Source organism: Micrasema longulum, unplaced genomic scaffold (genome assembly GCF_059751315.1).
Source record: "Micrasema longulum isolate JH-2025_06_02 unplaced genomic scaffold, ASM5975131v1 h1tg002041l, whole genome shotgun sequence".
Classification (NCBI taxonomy): Eukaryota; Metazoa; Arthropoda; class Insecta; order Trichoptera; family Brachycentridae; genus Micrasema; species Micrasema longulum.
Window position 1 is genome coordinate 49400 of NW_028279209.1, and position 15217 is coordinate 64616.

Here is a 15217-nt window from a genome sequence, read left to right on the forward strand (position 1 = left end):
TTTTTTTACAGCACAGTCAAAATTGTTTATTAAGAATATTTGTTATGTATTTTTACAGACATATGTCCGCATGCTTCTTACTCCGTTATATGAAGAGCTTGGAATCCAAACTAATGATGATGAAGGATGGAAGATTAACCTTAGAAGCTTGTCCAAGACATTCCTTTGTAGAGCGGGATACAGACCGTGTATTGAAGAAGCACAAACTGCTTTTAAGCAATGGATGGATGCTGAGAACCCCGACGACGGAAATCCGTAAGTTAAATTCAATGTAAAAGACAGATAAATAATGTTAAATAATACAATTTAGTAAAATAATGTCTTATATAATATATTATATTCAATCAAGGCCTGAAATTGTTGGTAATAAAGGGCTATGATGTATGTAACTGGAGCGATTTGCTGATGATTGTTGATAAATCAAATGTGGTGGCTTTTGAAAGGGATGATAGTATGAGTTAATGTAACGTCATTGTGAATGAAGATTTTTCCGAATCAGGTATAAGAATTTGTATATCTAGGCAGTATGTTTACAAGGGATGGAAATACTGAGAAAGATATTGAAAGGCGGGTGAGTGTCGGAAACAGGGCGAATAGTGCACTTAAATCAAACTTAGCTAATAAATGGCGGCCTTCGTAGTGTAGGGGTCAAGACTCTTGACTCACGCCCGGAAGGTTCCGGGTTCGATTCTCGGTGAGAACATAAAAAAATAATGTGATTTTCTTAAGCCTGGGTATTTTGTGTTATAATTCACCACTGTAATTGGGCCACCTGGCCTGTTGTGGTGCAAAAAAAAAGCTTATTGCAGGAGGCAAAATTAATAGTTTGAATACTGGTGCTGACCCTTATGTATGGGAGCGAAGTATGGAATTGGTAAAACAGGAATAAATAAATGTATACGTTCCATATCAAATAGAACTTAATCTTCTGTTTATATTGTATTTTATAACTATGTACCTAGCTGCTTTAAACCTTTAAACTGCATTTCTTTGATATGTTTGTTTTTTATTTGTGTATCTATTTTTTTTTTAATATTTAGCTTCTACAACTTTTTTTTTTTTTTTTAAAACCAACCATACTTCTAAACACAGTTCTATATTTTATTTCTTTATATTGTATTTTTTAAATTTATGTTTATACACTCATCTTTTTATTTTAATTTTTATACCAACTATTCTTCTTAACACTGTTCCTATCTTTTATTTATTTATATTCTATTTTTTTAAATTTATATTGTTTATATACTCATCTTCTTTTTTTATACCAACTTTACTTGTAAACACTGATTTATCTTTTATTGCTCATATTGTGTTTAAAAAAAATTATGTTGTTTATATACTCATGTTTTATATAACTTCATTGTATGTAAAAGTCTTATAGGCGTGAAAATTTAATATAATAAAAATAAAAAATAAAAGTAGGCTGAATGCTGTCAAAATGCAATCTCTCAGGCGAATGTGTGATAGGTGCACAAATGTTGTTTTCCCCACTCTTCACCCTTGTCAGAGCAGCAGTTGTTGATTAAAAAAATATGTTTTCACATTTCTGAACTAGCTTCTGAAGAATATTATATAGATATATACCTACACATACTATATTTGATATGGATAAGGGTAATTAAAATGAAGAAAACTTCCAACTAAATTATTCCCCTCTCTGTGTTGCAGAGCGTTTCAATATTTTTCCCATGAACGTAATGTAATGTATTTATTTTAGATAGTTGTAAAAAAACAAAAAATTAACACTTTGTTTATTTATGACAATAATTTCAAAAATAAAACATTGTTATAAAATCCAGACGCTTTCTGATGACACTATCTATCTATATTGTTTGTTCATTTTTAATTTTTACCTTTATTTTATTCAATTAAGTTGTTGAAAAATTGAAATTACCAAAAAAAAAATTTTTCTCCAAGGATAACAGAAAATATTAAATAATTCGCTCCACTAATACTCAAGTTATTGAATTAAATGTGATTTCTGGGGGAGTCGAGTCCCCCGCTTCGATCCGGCTAGGTTAACTAAGATCATTGCCATCCCACGAAACGATGTGATAGACCCAGCATCGCAACTCATTGAACATCTTAAGTCCTTTATAATACGGATTGTTTTGAGTTGCTCTGATTCTTGTTTTGGGGAGTCTTGAACCTTCACCTCCCCTCGTACGTTAGCGATGAATTTCACTATAACGCAGAACATCACTAAACATGTATTTGGGCAATAATTATTTTTTTAATCCAAATATTAACACTAAAATATTTAAAATTACTGTTTGCTTTACCGAAAGCATGTTCAGTAGCGTCAACATATGTTGAATTTTTGTATATCTGCCACATCTCAATGTTGTCCTCATTCCCCTATTCTGAATGTAAAGTGATCAGTCATTCACTACAATGAGCAACTTCAGACTTACCGGAAATTGGATACAAAAAGTGTTTTCTTGCGCGCAGAAAAAATTAGAGAGTTAAATTGTACCGCAAAGTTTCTTGAAAATGTACAAAAAAGATAATATTTTAATATAACCCACAACTTTGAACAACGTCACTGGTTTATATGAACTATTGAATGAAATTAGAGTTTTGAAGGATTTCCGGTTAGCTTACCTTAAAAGAACCAATGGAAGAACTAACAGAGAAGAACCTTTGACGTCACACGCGGAGTTATTTTAGAAATACAAAACTTTAAAAAAGCATAGCGCTGATAATACGATATTTGGAAATAATAATAAAAAAATGACTTCGTTTAATAGTCATTAAATGGTCATCATTCAGATACCGGTCCAGGAAAATTACATCATAATTCTGAAAAAATAATTGCTTTAAATCAATTTAATTTTATGTTGAGAGTTGAACATGGAATCCCATGCAAGATAGCTGAATTAAAATGTTTATTTTCAGAGTTCCGAACCAATACATTTGCCCCGTATTCAAGTGGGGAACTGAAGAAGAATGGATCTTTGGTCTGCAAAGAATTATTAACTTCCCTGCTAGTAGAAAGGCCAGTGAAAGGACTTATCTCTTAAAGACTCTTGCAGGTTGCCCAATTACATCTTGGAAAATACAAAAGTTGCTCAATATCACTATTCTGGAAGAAAATGGCAATTTCACAGAAAATGACATTTATCTCATATTTAGTATGCTCACTGGAGGATCTAGAGGTTACACTACACTGTTTGATTTCCTTCAAAATAATTGGGATACAATAAAGCAAAGGTATTTTATGATGACAAAAATGACTTATTTAACATTTATTGAAGTAATAATGCAAACTAAAAACCAAACACTTTACTATTCATACAACAATCCCTTATACAATTTACAGTACTTCACTCATTTTCAAAACTGGAAAACTAATAAAACATATTGTTTTATCAATATTTTTGTTTTTTTCATTTATTTTATTCCAAATTTGAATAATTTACATGAAAGCAAAACAAAAACAAAAATGATAAAAGGTTTTATTTATTCTATAATATTATTAGGTAGCTGAAATTTTTGCATTAAGTGTTTTTATTCTTAATTCTATGGTTTTGTCAAAAATTGAGTACACAAAGTGCAAAAGATGAGTAGGCATACTTTCAACATTACTTTTGATTGAATTTCTGTGAACTCCATAATTAAATTTTTATTTGAATTTAATCAACTACCTATATACTTACTAGCTGAAAATAAATTGGAAGTATGTGCGTACTTACCCACATACACATTTTCTTATCTTTCAGAATGTTATTTTTCTTTCAAAAAGCTTTTTACCAAAATATGATCACACCAGACAAAAAACAAATTCATAGATTTCAAATTTACACAGCATTTAACTTGTTTAATTGAAATGATTTTTTTTATTAAGTAAATTAAGTTACTAAGTAAGAATTAAGTTACTAAGTAAGAAAATAAGAAAAATACTTTGTTTAGTTTTGACTACTTTTATTGTTTGTTAATTAGTTACCTATATAAGTAAATCATTCATGTAACTCACTATATTTCTACACAATAATATTTTTAAACAATATATAGTTTTCAATTTATTAAAATACGGTTTTTAATAAGTAACAAAAAGTGATTTGTAAAATAATTTGTACATTTCCCACATTATTGCAGATTTGAAAACAAAACAAACCTTTGGGACAATCTTATTTCATCAGCCACTAGCGTATTTACCACACAGGAAGGACTTGATATGGTCACAAAGTTGTATGTAGATCGCCAAGGAGAGTTTGGTAGTGCGGAGCATATTATTGAGAAGTCTCTGAAAAATATTAGAGAAGAAACCAAATGGAGTGATGACAATTTACCAGTTATTGAAAAATGGCTCGACAATTACTTGAGTGTAGTTAAAGTTGAAGACAAAAAATTTATTGGATATGAACAATGAGCCCAAATTGTATTTATTGTAAGATATGTTGCAGATGTATAAAGATTGCTAGGTGATTGGGTTTCTAAATAAACTCATGGTTTAAGAAAATAATTTCTTAATTTAACATTATCACATTGTGAATATACATTGTATTTATTTTATTTCTTTTCACTTTGTAATAATAAAGCATTTGTACTTTATTATAACTGCATTTCATTTCCGTAGTAAAAGGGGAAAATAATTCAATAATCTGAAACATAATAAAATAAATGATAAACAACATCATAAAATAACAAAAATGCTAAACAACATAAAACAAGAGAATAAAAATGCAAGAGACAAGTTCAATCAATACGAATTTCGAAGGATCAAGGAGAAAAAAAATTCATATAATTATTTTTATGTGCTCCAGAATCAGGGTTATAAAGTATTTTTTCATAAGAAAACATTCAATGTAATTTATTATCTGGTAATTCTATTGACTTACGCACAATTTGCTTTCATTGACAGTATTATGAGACAGTCAAATATATTATTATTTAGATTAATAAAGACCCACCTCATTACAAAACAAGTTCCAGTGGTGTATTCAAATTATAAATGAATACACACGCCATCTTAATTGAAAACATTTATAAACAAAATCTGCGCCCTGTATCTATTTTTTTTAAGTGATTAATTTAAATGCAGAAACCCATTCTAAACAACTTGTGTGTAATGTGTTTATTTAGATTTAAAAAAAAAAATTCTGTTAAAAAAATGATTTGAAGATGAAATATTTTATTACTATTGAGTTTGAATTACATATTTTTAAAACTTTATAAATTAAATAAAATGGTGAATAAATATGAAATAATTTTATAATTAATACCATGAAGATAAATGCCATTACGTTTAGATAAAAAATAAGTATAGATATTTTGGTAGGGAGTGAAACCAATGTAAAACCGTAACAGCAGAAATAATAGTAAAATATAATTTATTATTTTCGTATACAAAAAAGATCGATTCTCGGAATTCATAATCGACGTATGTACATCCTTATTGTCCACAAACAACTTTGAAATAACGTGCTATCTGCAATCTTTATCTTTGATTTTGTTTTTAATTGACGTAAAAAATGTCAGGTCAGCGCGGGATTTGTTTTGAAAATGTATTTTTACATACCGTTATTATTAGTAGATGATTGTGCATGTCAATTGATCTAAAGTGCGCGGGGTGTACTGAAATATACTACGATACAAATGAAAAGTTTTTTCAAATTTGAAAGTAGGTATCAGTTCTATTTTTTCCCCTCCTGTTTTGAGTTTTGATCTCTGATTTATTTATTATAAGATCTTTCTATTCAAATGGTTTTTACTATTTGCAAACTTTAAACGCATAATTTACTCTTATCAGTGTGGAACCAGTATCTTTTTGATCCTAACCTCATTTACTCTTGCCATGATTTTTTTAGTTTGTGATGAAAGTTAGTAAAAATAGTTTCTTTTAGGTATTAATGACAAGACTTTATCAAATTTTGTATCAAAAGTATCTTTGATTTGTTTCACATTTATTGCAAGTTTACACCATTGTGTTATTTGGTATATGATTCAGTTATTAATTGTATTTAGGCAGTATATTTTTGTTTTATAGGTACTTAATTCTTAAGAAACAATATTTGATCAATGCTTGTACTCACCTTTACCATATAGCAAAACACTTCACTTCAGGTTTTCTGAGCATAAGTTTGATTATGTTGATATTTTTTACTGATTTTAGATGAATCCCATTTCATCAGTTTCCAATGGTTTGGCTTTGCGCAAAGCAACATTTGATCCCGAAAATATTTTAACCATAGATGAGAATAAACTGTCTTACGCTATTTTAATTTTAAATCGACCAGTTGATCACCCAGTTGATTTCATCATTCCATTTTGGAACAAAGGTAAAAAAATCTCAGGTTTAAGTAATATTTAGAAGATTCAAAGGGGATGGAACTGGTTTAAACGAATCATGTGTCGGACTGACAATTCTATAAACATATTTACTAACACGGTATATTTGTACCTTGCCAAAAGTGTTTACCGTTTAACCATTGACATATAATACATAGGCATGCCCTATAGCAGTGGTGGCCAAACCGTGGCGCATGCACCAAACGCTGCGCATTGCATTCTTGTGGCCATTATTTTAAAATAGGCGCCATGACCTAAATGAATTAATTGAATTCCGTGATTGAGGTATTCATTTTCCTCTCATAAGCGATGCAGTTCCTATTCCTATCTCTATTTTACAACCCCAAATGTGAATGTAATAAGTTGAAAAAAAATTGAGCCACATGGAGCATCTGAAATTGTATGTGAAAAAATTGGCGCATGCTATACAAAATGCTGGCCACGACTGCCCTATAGAGTAAAATATTTTTAAAAACAGTTAAAAACATGGAAACGTACTCATAGTTATTAATTACTGTTTATTTATATAACAGAACTGCATTCAACGAGCATGCATGTGCTACCAAAAATTGAAGGATATTAATTTTTGGTACATAAAAAAAATGTATTTTTACATCAATAATCAAAAGTCGTATTTGGAGGACCCCAATCAGGTTCTTTCCTTAAATTCCTTATAATTTTGACTCATTTATTTATTTTCACTGGAGTTTTAGGAACGAAAAGATAATATTGACTCATGTTTATTAAATTTTTAAAACGTATTCCTATCAGTTCATCACAGTAACTACAAAAAGCTTTGCAATTGTGCCGCTAGGCATAGTTTTATGTTTACAGAAAAGAATATTTATTTTAGAGTATTAATTGTTTTAAGCTTTGTTGAACTCATGAACAAATATTTATCAATGAAAGGTTAAACAATCCTTTTTAAAATGTTTATCCGAAAGGTTTTTACAATTTTTTTTTTCGATTCTTAACATTACGCCCAGCTGGCGGTCGAAGAACGACTAAATACGCGTTGGTCATGACTGAGCATGAGTTAAGTGTCATAATTTTTGAGGGCTCAGAGCATGTCTATGTATTAATATCTGTACATCAGAGGCAGACGGATGCAAATCCATAATTTGATGAAATGACATTTTGATTTTGGTATCCAGTTTATGATCATGTCCACTGATTTTGAAGAAATGTGAATATAGAAAGAACCAATGAATTAAGATACAGAAAATACAAATCAATGCTATAAATTATTAGAAATCATTTGAAAAAAGTAGGTTCTTTAGGCTTTTGTTGAACATTTCACGTTTGGATTTGCATCCGTCTGCCTCTGAGGTACAGACATGTCAATGCTGTTTAACATTGTAATGTAAATACCATAATGCGCCTTACCAAACCAACTAGATTCACGCTTTTGAATCATTATTTTATTGAATTTTCAAATGATTAATCCTCGCTTAATTTGATTACATTAGTATTCAGATTTTCTTTTTGATTGCAATGGTGGGTTTGTTCATTAAAATAGATTAAAACCGTTGATATATAAAACATTATCAGTTTTTTCATTATTTTTCAGCTGCTTTCCGAATCACTGTTGATGGTGGAACAAACAGGTGGTTTTCTTATTTACAAAAAAACAAAATATCTTCTGAAGATTTATCACGCATAGATATTGTTTCTGGAGACTTTGATTCGATACATGAAGACAGTTTGAAGATAGCAGAAAATCAAAATTCTAAGGTAATGTATACTGTTTCGAGTAAAAATTTTTTTTTTTTGAAAAACGAACATACAATGTTTATGTTTGAGATAACCAATGTATTTATAACAATGTCTGTTTTTTTTTATATTAAGATTTAAATGTATTTATTTATGTTTGTTAAAATTTGATAATTTCAAAATTATGAGTAATTGCAGACTCTTATAGGCATAAAAAGGTGCCCGTTTTGGGGAGCCTGCTTTGCAATTTTATGGTAATTTGTGAACAGTAAAATGTGGGAATTCCGAATAGATTTATAGGATTTTGTTAGTTGTTAGGGGAGCTCTTACACCCGATGAATATGTCTGAAGACACAATGTTAATTTTTTATGTGTATTTATTACATGTTGAATAAAATACAGAGTTTGATTGGAAGCGCGAGAGTAACGGCGATAACTGCATTGAACTGCACTTTTTTATAAACTGCATTCTTTTATAGGTCGTGTTCTTTTTTTCTAGCGGGGATGAAGTTGATGCAGTCTTCTGAATGTTGCACTAGAGTTGTCATTCAATTCCGAGTTAATGTCGTGCGTGTGATAATTTGTTTTTTTTTTGCTTGACGCTCTAGATATCTGGTAAAATAATTAGGCGTGTGTGTGTGTAATTGCGAAATCCTTGGCCTGGATCCTTAAATACACCAGGCTCAAGGGATCACAATATATAAGGTTCGATTATAAACTTATATTTGATATGTACAAACTCTGATTACTTCTTTATGATAACTATATTAAGTTGAGTTCAATACAATTACAAAGATGTGTGAATTGCAAAGAAGGCAAAACGCGGATGAAGGAACCGGCTGTATCGCGCCGCTCGCAACTTACACGTATAGTGTATCCACATATTAGTATGTTGGTGCTTGCACACCAACACATAGTGCATGTACACTACAGTTATCGATCTATGGATATTGTGCCCACGGATTTGACTTCTGAATAAAATAAATTTCTTCTTGGGTCTTTCTGTATATGCATATTTTTTTTATTTCTGTCAATATTGAAAAAGAAAATATTTTCTCTGTTTATTATAATCAACATTCATTTGAACCTCTCCAGCTAAAATAACTTTGATTATGATTTCTACCGCAAATTTCGTAGGACTTAAGTCTCAGAATGCTAACCGTTCTATTTTTGCTTTCTTGGCTTGGCTTTTAATTCATACTAATTGAGTTGTAGTCTTCTATTTTTCAGATAATTCACACTCCAGATCAGAATGAAACTGATTTCACCAAAGCTCTTAGGCTTTTGACTGAACATTGTTCTGTAAAAAATATTGTTCTAGGTGGGTATTTATTATATTGTCGTAATATGTTTTTTTACTTTGTGACTGTTTTAAGTTTAAAAAGAACATCGTCACGAATCTTGACGTCACAATTATCAAGGCCAAATATGCTGCGTTTTCGTAGGGACATATTTTTTAATAATTTATTTTTTAAACTCATGTATGAAAATATTTCTCCACAGAATCTATATTGGTTTTCAATATACAATTCATTTTTCTCAATCCATTTCATATATTTTTATCGGTATTCGTGGTACATGATATTTCCCTATTATGTCATCATCATCATCCCTCTTTCCACACCCAATGGTGCATAGGGCACTGCATTGGTACACCAACCGCAGTGTGTCTTAATCAATTTCCTACATGAAGGTTAGATGATCAGTCTTACGCTTCAGATGCCAGTCCAGGAACTACGAAATATTCTAGAGTCTCTACTTTACTAAAGACATTAAGTTACTGGAAAAAGTCCAAAGATGTGCTACTAAAATCCCCAAATTACTCAAAAGGATGCCTTGCCACGGTAGATTAAAAGCACTAGGACTCATTTTATCGGAAGAACGACGGAAGAGAGGGGACTTAATAGAAAATTATAAGATACTCAATAATTACTATGACTGCCCCCTGCATAACATGTATCAATTAAATCCTAACACAAATTTACAGGGTCATAGCTGGAAGATCTATCATCCCCAATTCCACCTCAATCCCAAGAAAAACTTATTTTCCCGTAGGGGAGTTTCAGACCGGAATACATTTCCAAGCCTAGTTGTCAATTCCATTTTGGTCAACCAGTTCAAAAACCATTTGGATGATTTTTGGAAGGAAGAAGAATGCAGACAAAAAGCAGTACACGAGATAAAGGCGCATCAGCAAAGGCTGCCTGCCTATAACGAATAATAATGATAATCATTTTTTTTTTTTAATCATTTATTTATTTATTCATATATATGTACATTACAAAATAAAATATCTTAATTCATACATATATAAATAATTAGGTAAAATTAGGTATATGTAAAAAAAACACATTAGTATACATAATATCCAAAGAATAATATATTAAAAAAGTAAGAGAATCTTGTAACGAAAAACTCCCTCAGAGACGTGAAAAATGTCAATGTCCAAAGTGATATTGTTCAACATAGAGATAGCCCTTCCAACAGGCATAACCATTGGCAGGTTGGTCCTGTATATTGGAATGTGAAACAGTCTATGTTGACGCTGTCTAAGGTAATTATCAGGAACATAAAAGCTAATGCTCCGCATAATTTCAGGGTTGTCAATAATACCGCGCAACAATCGAAAGAAGTGCGTTGTTAAATACACATTCCTTCTAGTCTTCAAACTGCTGTAACCAAGCATACCCTGGAGAAACTCAGTGGGATAAAGCCATGGATAATATACAGAAATAAAAAATCTAGGTACTGACTGGGAGGGGCTGATTATGGAGGGGGGGGTTATTTAACAGGAATATTGTAGAATATTGTGTGGCTATATTATAGTAGTGCTTTAAAATAAATTTAATAACACTGTTTTATTAAATAAATTTAATTATGTTTTACCACAATGTTATTGTTACAGGTCCGGGTACTAAGCTTGCATTTCTTTTATCAATCTGATGTTTTATAGGGTCATTCTAAAGAGTTGTATTTTTTCTGATTCAGATGCTATATTTGTTTTGTGTCAAACTTCTGGACGCTTGGACCAAATTATGGCCAACATAAACACGATGCACAAGTGCATGGCTTGTGATTTAGTCAACCGTGTCCCCGTTTACCTCTTGTCTGATGACTCTTTAAGTTGGTTACTTGAGCAAGGTGAAAGCACTATTAAAATCCCCAATTCGCTGCTGAAAAGTAATAAGTCATGGTGTGCTTTAATTCCATTTAGCGGTAACTGTGACAGCATCACTACTAGCGGATTAAAATGGAACCTTAGTAAGTAGCCATTATCAAATCTTAACGCCATTGTAAAAAGTTATAGCTCAACCTGTCATTTTGCGGGGAATGATACATTTCTTTACTAAGCTTACCAAATCTTTGTCATATGATCTATTTTATATAATTTAAAGGCCGTTTACATGTGGACAAAACAATATCGTTCGGTCCCAATGTAAACTCGACCAATGTCCACGTGTAAACAGCAATTTGTAGGTCAGAACATGGTCAGAACATCTTTGCGAAACAATGATTACCCCCACCACCACTTGGTCTGATTGTCCACGTGTCTTCTATTTTCTGCCTTAAACGGCGGCAAAAAAAACTTTTTAATATTTCCTTTTTTTTTATCCTTTGATAATTCAAATACATCTTTGGATATAATTTTTTTTTCTTTCGTGTACTCGCTCATAATTAACGTCATCATGTATTCATTTTTCTGTCCTGTGCGGTCAGGGCTGTTCAAGGAACTGGGACAAGACAATATCATCTTATTTATTGTATTGTCCACTTCTAAAGATAACGTTTTTAAAATAAAACATTCTGTCCAGCTCCACCATCAATTTCACTGCTAGTTCTCCTCTGTTAAAAGTTAATTTACAATTTATATCTTTACCAATTTTAAAGAAGTAAAATAAAGACCGCCTTTCTAAAGGTTGGGAACTTATTAGCTGCATAAGTATTATTTTAATTTTTCTCTATTCTCCATTGAGTTAGTGAAGCATAATTATAAATCTCACAATTCTTTTTTCAAAGTTTTTCACAAATATCTCAGTAACTCCTTCAACAGAGATTTCTAAGTTCGCTTCTAATACCCTCATTTATAGAAATGTCATATGGTAGATTTAGTTTAAGACTGCTTAATTACATGGATTTATTTTTATGAGAATTTTTTTTTTTTCAGAAGGTGCCAGGCTTGAATTTGGAAAGCTGGTTAGCACATCAAACAGTTTTGATGGATCAAGTTCAGTTTGTATAGACACATCTGATGTTATACTTTGGTCAATGAATATAATACCATTGTTTTGTACTTTGTATGGACTATCAGAGGAAGAATACAGTTAATCGATTCAATTCAATCAACCCAACACGGTGCTTAAGAATTATATGCAAATTGTTTTATGTGTATGTTTGTTTCAATGTTTTTATGTACACACTGATTTTTATATGTACATAATGATTCATAAATTAGGAAGAGTAGTAGTTTTACCAGATGAAGTTTCAAATATCTTTTTATGACATTAGAAATTATTATTCATCACAAAGTTTTATTGATCTATGTTTTTAGTACAAATCTCTGATGATTATAGTTTTACATATTTACTTAAAAGTATGTATAATACATAATTACTACCGTAATTAAAATTGTATTATACCAATTATAGTAAAAGTCTTGCATTTTAGATAATTTTATTCATTTTCACTCTTAAATAAAAATATATTAAGAAAAAGGAATGATAGTCAAATAATAATTTCAATCCATTTAAATGGGTGCAAGTTTACGTCTAAAGTAAATGGAAATCATTGATCTGTCAATTGGATAATGGATAGAATATTATATTGATGGGTTTATTTTTTAAAAAGATGGAATGCTGGAAGGCGGAAAAGGAAAAAAAATGGAAGGTTTAAACAATACTTAAAGTTACCCGAGTTTTAACATGTTTTTATTTTCACTTTCTAGCGTTGAGATTCTTGGCAGGCTACGTAATTTTAAAATTAATCTTTGTTTGAACTATTGTCTATTTATTTTTAATAAATTTGTTACAAAATTTTTGATATCTGTATAATTTTTTTTATCCATTAGATACCTCAATTAAATTAAGATAAAAATGATAACTTGTTAAAATGTTGTTTTTTTTTTTTTTAATTCTAAATTATAATTTTAAATCATTGAAAAATTATAATTTCATAAAATCCATCCTCAAACTGATGGTTTAATTAAAAAAAAGTATATGCCTACATAATATCGTGTAGAAAAGATCTAATGTTCTGTGTTTTTGTTTTGTACTGTATACTAGCACTACAATTTTTCAATTACTCCGCGTGTGATGTCACTAGTTATCTTCGGTGAGTTATCCTGATTGATGGGTTAAGCTTCCTGGAAACTGGAAATTTATCCCAACACTATCGTTGATTTAGAAGAACTTGTGATGTCATTTAAAGTAGTTCATTTTTATAAAAAAAATGTACGTTTCAGAGAAACTTCGCATACAATTAAATACTCTATTTTTTACCTGTGTGTCAGAAAACATTTATTACATTCAATATCTCGTAGCACTGAATTTCCTCATTTCAAGCATTTTTTTGGAGGCAAAATAGGTCAGCAAGGGAGTGGAATTATCATATATCTCTCGCAAAAGGGGAAACAAAAGATTATCTCTAAGCTTCATTATCCAAGGACTTATGCAGTAAAAACAACACGTTTAAATTGAGACGAAATTTTTTCGTGTTACCACTAAGCATATAAGAATAAGTGCAATGAACTAGCAATCATGTCATGGGCATTCTGTGAAAAAGCATTAAGTCAAAATTTTGCTGTTTAGACTTACTGATGAGGTTCAGCAAATGCTCTACAATTTGCAAAAATGCACTGAGTCCATTTCAAAATTATTTTTATTATTTTTTTATACATTTAAGAGAAACTTTGCCTTAAAATTAAATGCTCTAAATTTTACTGCGCGAATGAAAACATATTTTGAATCCAATTTCCCGTACCTTTAAACTTTCTCATTACAAAATTTAAAAACTACAAAAATAATAAAATTCAAGAGATATTGTTTGACAGGTTCGCAGTGTGTGTGGTAAAATTCTTGTTTGTTTATACTACTATAGTTAGAATGTCTATCAAGCTCATTAAATTTAAGCACATTCTCTTGATATTAAGGAGTCTGGGCTCTTTCAACTACGTAACTATTCTGATGATGTTGAAATTATTGTTCAACATACGAAATCATATATTCACTGATAAGAGTGATAAGATACTTACTTCACATTACCAGCCCTTCCCTCTAAAATATGGTAGGTAGTGGGAATAATCAACGTACAAGACAAGAAATGCTTTTGCTCACTTTAATCTGTCAATTTAATCGTTGTGCATCTAGATTGTAATCGTGTAACACTTTTTTCACATGTAACAACAATAAATGTCACCTCTGAAAAGATGCATAAAGCAATGCTATCACATTTGTCGTTGAAAATATTGGCCCAAATATGTACTTTCAGCTGCTACCAGAAATGTGCCGAGGTATCATAGGTCAAACTGCCAAATAACTCTATTAGAAAAGCAAAATCAAGATGTGGTAAAACGGTTGAACCTCAGACCTCTGATCTGTGAATCCGCGACACTACCTTACTCAACTAAACAAAAAACTTCAATGAGGAAGCTCAGTGTTTTTTTTTATTTATTAATATACTATTAAACTAAGCCAATAATATATAATATCAGCGCTATGATTTTTTTAAAGTGTAATTTTTTTTAATTTGCATGTGACGTCTCAAGTTCTCTTTCTCTTCTTTTCGATGAGTTCTGCTGATTCTACAGTTGACTTACCGTGAACCGGAAATATATTATAACTCTCTTATGATTGGTTGATTCGGAAGAATTAGTGACGTCATGCAAAGTAGACCATTTTTTTCATACATTTTCAAAAACCTAATTTTAACCGTGCGCAAAAATACATTTTTTATGTCCAATTTCCCGTGGTACTGAACTTCCTCATCATCCATCAAACAAAAATTGGTCAAAAATAATAAGCATGTTATGCTTATTTTAATAAGTAAATTCTTTTGAATAATTTCATTTGAATTAAAGCCTTAATAAATTCATTAATATCTAAACGAGTGTAATTTTGAATGAATAAATATATTTTATATTGACAAAAATACTTGTATGCTTATCATTTATTAATTAATTATTACATACGAAAATCAAAGGGCGAATCGTAATAATACA

The 15217-nt window shown here is 30.4% G+C and overlaps 2 protein-coding genes across 3 annotated transcripts in view; both read left to right on the forward strand.

Annotated features, from left to right (window-relative positions):
• LOC148273201 (aminopeptidase N) overlaps positions 1–4555 on the forward strand; it is a 33006-nt gene extending 28451 nt beyond the window's left edge. Inside the window, exons 13-15 of the mRNA XM_088239023.1 lie at positions 59–255; positions 2899–3213; positions 4099–4555. Of these exons, the coding sequence (XP_088095149.1) occupies positions 59–255; positions 2899–3213; positions 4099–4372 (786 nt within the window). The 3' untranslated portion in view covers positions 4373–4555. The remainder of the gene's footprint in view (positions 1–58; positions 256–2898; positions 3214–4098) is intronic.
• An 819-nt stretch (positions 4556–5374) lies between these two features.
• Positions 5375–13034, forward strand: LOC148273203 (thiamine pyrophosphokinase 1). 2 transcript variants are annotated; one of them, XM_088239025.1, is made up of 6 exons: positions 5375–5623; positions 6116–6281; positions 7862–8025; positions 9235–9325; positions 10993–11265; positions 12170–13034. In XM_088239025.1, the coding sequence occupies exons 2-6, from the start codon at positions 6116–6118 to the stop codon at positions 12328–12330; spliced, it is 855 nt and encodes a 284-aa protein (XP_088095151.1). In that variant the 5' UTR covers positions 5375–5623; the 3' UTR covers positions 12331–13034. The 2 variants fall into 2 exon arrangements, with proteins under 2 accessions (XP_088095151.1, XP_088095150.1); XM_088239024.1 differs by having other exon boundaries at positions 5449–5623; positions 9220–9325.
• Positions 13035–15217: the final 2183 nt, after the last annotated feature.